General features: G+C 37.0%; 1 protein-coding gene across 5 annotated transcripts in view; it reads left to right on the plus strand.

Annotated features, from left to right (window-relative positions):
• Rpgr (retinitis pigmentosa GTPase regulator) overlaps nt 1–8,801 on the plus strand; it is a 46,955-nt gene extending 38,154 nt beyond the window's left edge. For 3 of the 5 annotated variants that reach the window (XM_006976904.4, XM_006976905.4, XM_076561937.1), the window contains 4 exons: nt 513–728; nt 2,361–2,418; nt 4,853–4,941; nt 8,574–8,801. In XM_006976904.4, coding sequence (XP_006976966.1) covers nt 513–728; nt 2,361–2,418; nt 4,853–4,941; nt 8,574–8,780 — 570 coding nt within the window. In that variant the 3' untranslated portion in view covers nt 8,781–8,801. Of the gene's footprint in view, nt 1–512; nt 729–2,360; nt 2,419–4,852; nt 4,942–5,431; nt 6,045–8,573 lie in introns of those variants that run through there. The other 2 variants (XM_076561938.1, XM_076561936.1) reach the window with 2 other exon arrangements.
• The last annotated feature ends 215 nt before the right edge of the window (nt 8,802–9,016 follow it).

Consider the following 9,016-nt stretch of genomic DNA (forward strand, 5'->3'; position numbering starts at 1 on the left):
ATAGCATTTAAACTGTGTTCACTATCTTTATTTCTGGGTTATAAATAGCTATGCTTACCACACTCATAAATGTAAGTGAATTATGAATTTGGGGTGGGTGTGCTCTAAATCCCTGTTTTAGAAAATGAGCATAATACATAGATATTACTATATTAAAATGCTATAGTGAAGAAAAAGGTTTGTAATTTCTCTCAAGCTTAAGATCATTCTTTGGAGAAAGCCAAAAAAAAATATATTGCATTTTTTCCAGGTTGGCCTTACCATAGTTACTAACATATTTTCAGGAACACTATGCATTGTCTGAAAACAGCAGATGCACACAGGCAACAGACTTGAGATCCTTAGTGATGCAGTATCTTGATGCTCACCATGAAGTCTCCAGTATTTTGTATCTTCGGCTTCTAAATGTGATTTAATACTGTATACATTCATTAAGATCATATAAATTACAATAGCATTATCTTCTATCTATTCATTAAAAAAGGAAATCTTTACGGTCACTTTTGTCACAGAATCAGCAACTTTCAGAACCTGTGAAACCAGAACCGGAAGACACGGATAAGCAAATTAGTGCCCCAAATGTAGACGACATTGGAGAAGAAGAAAGGAAGGAAGAAGTGAAGGAAACTGGAGAAGAAGAAAGTTTACCTGAAGATGGCCTTCCTGGAACAGAAGGCACAGAAACCATTGATATTATCGATGACAACCCAGAAGAAATCACTAAAGAGGTATCATGACAAGGGCTTATGTCCTGAGAGAAAGGAGAGGGTGGATTGCAGTTTCCTATGGAAGCAGAAATGTATCTATGTGTCACTTCATTCTTAAACTGGAAAAGTAGGCTTGTCTAGGCTAGGAATTAAGCAAACCTTGTCTCTAGCATACTGGCCACACTGCTAGGTACTATTTTATTCCTACATGAGTGGAAATGGGTACAGATAGTATACTCTTGGGGAGTGAACCAGAAAGTTGGGTATCTGTCTTTGAAATGCTTAAGATAAAAAGTTGGAAACCTAGGTTCTGGTGGCAGCAATGATATGTGGTATGTACATACATTCCTACGTACACACATGTAAATGTACAAGGCTACAGCAATATTTGAGTTATAACCTGTTTGTTGTGGATGCAGTCAAGACTGCCAACAGCACGCAGATTCATTTCAGAGGTGTGGACTGTTGAAACCCAAATGGAATGGCATTGTGTTCATTTTCACCTTCCAGATTACTTTCACAAAACACCGAGTTAGTTATCGTTTCTAGTTAATGAAATACTCTCAGTCCTGCTCTATAAGACTATTTTAAAAAATCATTCTCTTCCTCCTAACAGAAACAACTACCAAACATACCTTATATTTGAATGTGTGCTTTAAAAGTATATATTGTGTTCCTAGTTTTTCTCTTTTTTTCCCTATACTGTCTTATAGCTCAGGCTGGCATCACCTTTACTATGTAGCTGATGATGGCCTTGAACTCGTGATCCCCTCCCCCTCCCAAGTGCTGGTATTAAAGATATGTTCAACTATGTGCCTGCCATTTTTAATTTTTTTTTTTTTTGGTTTTTCGAGACAGGGTTTCTCTGTGTAGCTTTGCGCCTTTCCTGGAACTCACTTGGTAGCCCAGGCTGGCTTCGAACTCACAGAGATCCGCCTGCCTCTGCCTCCCGAGTGCTAGGATTAAAGGCATGCGCCACCACTGCCCGCCATTTTTTATTTTAAAGATACTATTGTCATGTAGAAGTCATTTTTTTCTTGGTTTCTATATTTCTCAAGACTCTTTCACTGAGGAAAAAATCGTTCAGGCAGTTACTGTTTTCTTAACAGAAAGAAAAAATTATCCTGTTTGTGGACATTTTTATTAACTCAGGCTTTGGTGGCCAGTTAAAGAAAGCACTAAGTACCCATTTCTTATTATAAATTGTTGAGAGAAATTGTGTGTCATTTATCATTCTTTAGTCATCTTATAGGTGATTGAATCATACAATTTTCTTAAGTTCAGAAACTTATTTTTATTGTTTTTTTTAAAGACAAGGTCTAGCTATATAGCCCTAGGTGTCTTCAAACTTGCTATGTAGACCAGACTGACCTTGAGCTGTGGAGACTACCTGCTGCTGCTTCCTGAGGATCACAGGCGTGTGCCACTGTGCATGGTTTAGGGTCAGTGAGGGCATTTGCCATCCCTGAGCATCTGAGCCTTCCCATTTCATAGGATCCCAGCAAAGGGGAGCATTTATCACATACCTATGTTATTAATTAGAGGCAGGCTCTAGAGCTGTGCTTTTAAACCAAAACTAGGTTTTAACAGATCACAAACATAGGAGGAAAGTTCTTTTTCTGTGTTGTCATACTGTTTCTTTATGGTTTATAGGAAGACAGCATCAGCCTGCTGCAACGGACCCTTTGTGAGTACAATGAAAATCCAAAAGGTATGAGCACACTTGACTTTCAAATGGTATTTTAAATTCATCTTAATCACATGTATATATATGTGTGTGTGTGTGGAAATCTCCTGGACCCAGAGTTTCAAATGGGTTGGAAGTTGTCTGATATGGATGCAGAGAACTGAATCTGAGTCCTCTACAAGAGCAGTATACACTCTTAACTGCTCTCTCTAGCCCCTCAACCCTCTTAAGAATATTATTTTTATCATCAATGAGATATACGATGTGGGCAAAAAATGCTGTTCCAATATTATATCTATTTCCCATATTTCTCTAAAACCTTGAAATAGGGAGATCCATGAGCTAATTCTATGAAAAGGAATGGAGAAAAAAATGGTACATGTCATTCCAGTATTCGAAATACAAATGTTAGTCTTGCTTGGCCAGGGCATTTGAGGGAACTTGTGGAAAGAAAGTTCCATTTTCTTAAGTAAGCTGTAATGTACATAGAATGGCAGGTCGGAAGCAAATCAGAGATGATAGTTTTAAAGAGGCAAGATTCTTACAGTGTTTACTTTCACATGAGCCTTTAAATAGGCTTATCCATTTCACTTTTACCTTCTCAGCTTCTTCAGACACACCACTCTACACTCATTACCCATGGGGATTTAGAATGAAATCTACCTCTTCTTTCCCCCTACTCAACCAGTATTAAGTTGGACTTTTGCTTCAAATCCAACGTAAACTCTGTCAAATGCTAGAGACCTCTACATAAGTTAATATGACCAGGCTATTCGGGAACTCAGTTATTTCCCCCCAGGACCTAGACCTGTGTCGCTAATGTCATCATATGCACTGAATAAATACCTTTTCTTAAGCCTGTTAGTGTAGCAACAGGTGCTCATAATACAGGAGACTGTGATTGCACTTTGTGTTTTAGATGCAAACCATCTGTGTGTGTGTGTGTGTGTGTGTGTGTGTGTGTGTGTGTGTGTGTGTGTGCTCTAAGACTTGTCCATTATATTTTTACATCACCACTTTACAGTGTGCATTCTACTGTGTTCTAATTAGAAAGAACTGTTCATGGGCATAGGGTGTAGCTCTGTGGTACAACACTTGCCTGACATAGTCAAGACCCTGGGTTTGACCCCCAGTACTTCAGAAATAAATAAAATGGTACTGACTATCTGAATTAAAGAGGGAAAAAAAGTTTTCTCAGTTGTTTTGTTCTTATAACTTCTACAAAAAGAGTATTAAGTTTTAGATTATTTTTAGTAAAATGCTAAAGTACTATCACCATTAAGGATTCTTAGAATGTAGCCAGTTGTGTCAAAAAGAAACTAAATACAAGATTCAATGGTTGACCATATCAAACCAAAAGAAGATAATGCTTCATGAATTTTCTCTTAAAGATTATTATTCAGCTATATAGTGTATGGATTAGCTTGAAACATCAAAAGTAACATGTTCATTTGAGTGCAAAGAATCAAAATAAAATAGAGTTAATTGTAATAAGAGTCTCAAATATATATTCAAATATATATATATATATATATATATATATATAAATTTTATTAAGGGGTTCTATGGAGAAAACAGATGCACTGATACAGGATAAGGTAAATCCAGTTGCAGAGTCCGTGGAAAGCTGGGGACCAATCTTATGCTGATACACGCTGCCCAATCTGGTCTTCACCACCCAAGAGAGTGCAACTTTCTTTCTCCTCCCTTTTAAGCAGTCACATAGGCAGATAAGAAGCACTGCCTCTATCAGGCCAGATAGCCCAAGGTCATGGGCAGAGCAAATTCCCACTACAGTTAATAAAATCAGTAATGTAAGGGCCAGAAAAATAGCCCAGTCATTAAAGCCCTGGCCATGTAATCATGAAGACCTGAATTTGAACCCCCAGCACCCACGTTAAAAAGTTAGATATGGTGATATAGCCCAGTATTCCTTGTGTAGGGGAGGCAGATGCAAGCGGGTCTCTCACGCACTCTGGCTAGCTGGTGTTGCCCAGTTAGTGAACTTTAGGTTCAGTGAGATATCCTGTCTCAAAACATAAGGTGGAGAGCGTAAAGGATGACATCAATCATTGTCCCCTGGCCTACACACACATATACACACTTGCGTTGGGTGCCCCCCACCTACAGACCTTTAAAAATAGTTTATATTTCCACATTTTCTTCTAGCATTTCCAGTATATATTTCACATCTCTAACATTTTCCAATAACTCTTCACAGTAGGAAATATTTGGACACATAATCCAAATATTTTTGCATTGGTTGAGTTATTCTGGGATTCTAACTGAAACTGACTCCGGTTTTCAGGAACTGTGTGGTACACCATTGCCCACTTCTCCAGTGGTGAGCTCTTTTTGTATTATCTCACAACTCAGGGTTGATAAAATTTTCCTGTAAACATCAAGACTTTTCTTTCTCTTTAGTTAGGATAATATTTTTATATATATCCAATTGTAGGACACATGTATGATCGTATAAAGAGCAGTTCTTCAGAAATTCTGGGAGGTAGTGAATCAACAAGTAAAGACATTAAAAAGTCTAAAAAGGTAAGTGAAGTGAGTTTTGCATTTTGGTGTTAAGACTGAAGTATTGAATTCACATTCTACTTTTCCTGTGCTAATCCACATACTATGAGTTCCTTAATGAGTTTTATAACCCCAAAATATGCAAAGGGTTTAAAGTGGTGGTTCATGTTTTTAGTAAGTTAGCTTTCTTCTGTTATCATTTGCCTGATAGAAATATTTTATACTTATTTTTTACTAGCATTTTAGATGAGTATATTGTAAAGAGCCTGAACAGCTGGATTTTTACTTTGAATGTTTTCCATGCATACCTAATGTCTGGAACTAACCAATGTTCTTATCTTTTTCTCAAATAATATCAGAATCTTAAAATATTTTTCTACCTTGCCATCCCTTCTTTCCCATTTTACAAGTTACTGTACCCACAATGTTTTAATTTTATTATTGTCAAAAACCATGTTGTTACTTGTTTTAATACCATATGCTCTGCTTACCATTACTTTTTACTTCTCAGATGTCCTTTCTGGGATCCTTATTCTCCCTGAAGAAATCCTTTGGAAGTTGTTTCCATAGATGTCTTTTGGTAGTTCACACTTTGCATTTTCTGTTGGCTTGAGTATATTTCTATTTAATCATAATTCTTGAATGATAAATAGTATGGCTAGTTGGCTAGTCTTGTATCTATTCCAATTGCTGCTATTAAGAATACTACTTTAGAGGTAGATTGGATGTACAGTTCAGGTAGACCAGTTGCCTAGTGTGCTTCAGACCCAGTATTCCTTCCCCAGCACTGCAAAGTAAATATTGTTTTAGCGTAATTGGTGAGAGCTTTGTATATAACCTGTAATTTTATCTGTGCTTATTGTTTAGATTGTCTTTGTTTGTTGTAGCATGCATATATATGTATTCTTTATTTGAACTTAGTTGAAATTTATTATGATCCATGAATTAGAGAAGTCATTTAATTTGTATTTTTTAAAATTTGTTATCTATTATGTATTTGAATATTGTATCTCTGTTTCAGAATATGGCATAAATATTTTCTTTCTCTTGTTTGTGTTTAATATGAGTTTAATGTGTTTAATTTCAATTTAATTTAAGTTTAATTTAATTCAATTTAATATTTCCTATGTCTCTTGATACTTTGGGCAATTTCCTAGTTTTTATTGACTTTATAGTTCTTTTTTGGCTGAAACTGTTCTTCTTTTTAGTATACTTTTTGGGTACTAATTTCAATAGGCTTTTTGCATTTTAAAAAGATTTATTTTTCTGGGTTGGGGATTTAGCTCAGTGGTAGACGCTTGCCTAGCAAGCACAAGGCCCTAGGTTTAATCCTCAGCTAAAAAAAAAAAAATCTGGCTCCCTCTTCTCACCTGCAGGGATACATGCAAACAGAACACTATACACATAATAAATAAATAAATAAATCTTTTTTAAAAAGATTTATTTTTCTTTTCTGTATATGAATGTTTTACCTGCATACATCATATGCCCACAGAGGCTAGAAGAGGGCACCAGAGTCCTTGGAACTTGAGTTAACAGAGGATTGTGAGCCAACATGTGGGTGCTGGGACTTGAACCCAGGTCCTCTGAAGGAACAGCACATGTTCTTGACTGCTGAGCCATCTCTGCAGTCCCATTTCTTAAAGATTTATTTATTTGTATTTTCTGTGTTTGGCCTGCATGCATGCCTGTGCACGTCAGAAGGCAGAACATGGCATCACATCCCCTGGTACTGGAGTTACAGACTGTGAGCCGCCACATGGGTGCTGGGCACCAAACCTGGGCTCTCTGGGAGAGCAGCAAGCGCTCCCACACAGTCTCTCCAGCCGTTCCCCCTTGCATCTTAAGTGAACTCATGTTTATTCTGTTTTCAAATTGTTGTAATATTTCCTGCTTTCAATAAATGAAGCAAACTCATTTTCTATTTTTGACTTCTCAGTTTTAATGTCAGCCATCCTCCAGTGTCAAAAGTCTATGTGTTGCTTTGGCTCACTTACTAATCATTGTGATTTGTTTCTATGCATGTTCTAAAATTTAGATTGAATGCATGTTCAATCAGGACAATTGCATGTAAATCCTCTAAATCCCAGCTAAGCATCAGTCCATCCATAGAGAATGTCTATTAGTTTGTCTGTTAGATCTGAAATGGCTTTAGGTTATTAATGTCTCTTTTAAGGGATGCCTGCCCACACTGGTCATATGAACATCAAACTTACCTTAGAAAGACATGTTTCTTCATCATTCACAAACCAAGTGACACATGCTATTTCCTTTTCTCTTGCTGTTTCTAGGTGGACTTACATAGAGTAAACAGTCCTTTGAGGGGTCCTACATTATGTAAGGGTGACTCAGTCCAATTCCCTACGTTTTCTGAACTCAAAATTCTTATAAACCCAGGATCTAGGTTACAGGGTTCACAAATGCTGTTTCAATGATCACCCCCAAAGCTTGATTCTTTATTTTAGAGTCCATGGGGATTGTCTTTAAATTTTTGAGAAATTACTTACATATTAGAAAGTTACACTTTCCTAACTTAGTGAGAGGTTTTTGCTGTTTTGTGGGGAGAAATTTTTCAAGATGGGTTCCCTCCAATATAGCAAGTCAAGGAGTACCTCCATTTTAATCCATAAACCTTTTGCTAGAAGTCTTTATAAGTTGCATTTCACTCTAGTTACCTCCATCTTAAAGTTAAAGGTGAATTATTATTATTATTATTATTATTATTATTATTATTATTATTATTATTATTATTATTATTAGCTCCACTTTGATTTCTGAATGAGCCTCACATATCCTCATGAATTTTTTTATTTCCTGTGTTTTCCTAGTTTTGACATTTCTTAAAAGCATTATTTGGGGGGGGGGGTTGAGACCGGGTGAAGGATACTAATTTCTTCCTGGATAAATCTTTAAAGGTCCTAAGTCAGATGAGACTTCTGTCCTCAGATGGCAATCTTACCTGCCTGTCTCCTGCGCATGGTCCCATAGGCCATACCTTTCTTACTATTTTCTTTCCCTGACTTCCAAGCTGCTTTAGTGTTCCAGTTTGGGCCCTCCAAACCTCAGTCCTCGGGGACAGCTTGCCACATCTGCCTGCCTCTCACTCATTGCTCTCTTCAGCCTTTCTTAGACTGTCTTCTGTGTCTGCCCAGGGTCCCTGCTGTTTTTGTCTGTTATCTATAGTCTGCTTACCCCTTCCATCTCTCCCGCCGAGGACTCACACGTGCAAGCACCACACAGCCTTCATTTGGCAACTCTGCCAGTTTCTCAGGAATATGGAGCTGTACTCTCCTTTTCTAGACTATCACAGCGGAAGTTATCTGTAGTTATGGCACGGCAGTGATACCAGAAAAGTCCCCAAATGACCCAGTCTTCTTACATTTAAATGTTAACAGTGAGTGATTTCACCCTTGAAGAAACATAATGTTATATTCTGAAGATAGTGTTGAAAGTTATAACCTGAAAGGTCTTTAGTCATGACTGCATTCTGGTAAAACGGGAAAAAACTGTTTGGATGCTAAGAACATATTGTTGTGCATATATGTACATTAAAATGTGATTACTGTATGCTGTTAACAATTATATATCCCTGCGTACTTTCTGAATATTTTACTTACTGAAATGAAATCTTTTTGTTTGTGTGTTTTTGCTAGATTTCCTTCTTTAATCGGATGTCATTGACAGGTCAGAAAATGATGCAAAATACTAATGATCCACTCCCAGAGATAAAGCCAATAGGAGACCAAATAGCCTTACAAAGTGATAAGAAAGATGCCAACCAGAACCACATGGGTCAAAATCTTCGGGATACTGCAACACCAAGTATGGAGGGAAAGTCCAAATCCTGTACAATACTATAAATGTATGTTTATGTTTCCGTGGTCACCGAGCACATTTGTTCTTCATACTTGAAAAATGTTATGACTTCTGAAGGAAATTTCCTGATAACACTGTTAAAAAAGATAAAATTAATGTTTGGCTTGGTTTGAACAGTATGAACAGATTTAATATTTATTTATACTAATATTAATGAGCAGTTTCCAAAATGCTTGTACCTCCAACCCTCCTTGAAGTGTTCTGGCCTTAACTGTTCAGT

This window comes from Peromyscus maniculatus, chromosome X (genome assembly GCF_049852395.1).
Source record: "Peromyscus maniculatus bairdii isolate BWxNUB_F1_BW_parent chromosome X, HU_Pman_BW_mat_3.1, whole genome shotgun sequence".
NCBI lineage: Eukaryota > Metazoa > Chordata > Mammalia > Rodentia > Cricetidae > Peromyscus > Peromyscus maniculatus.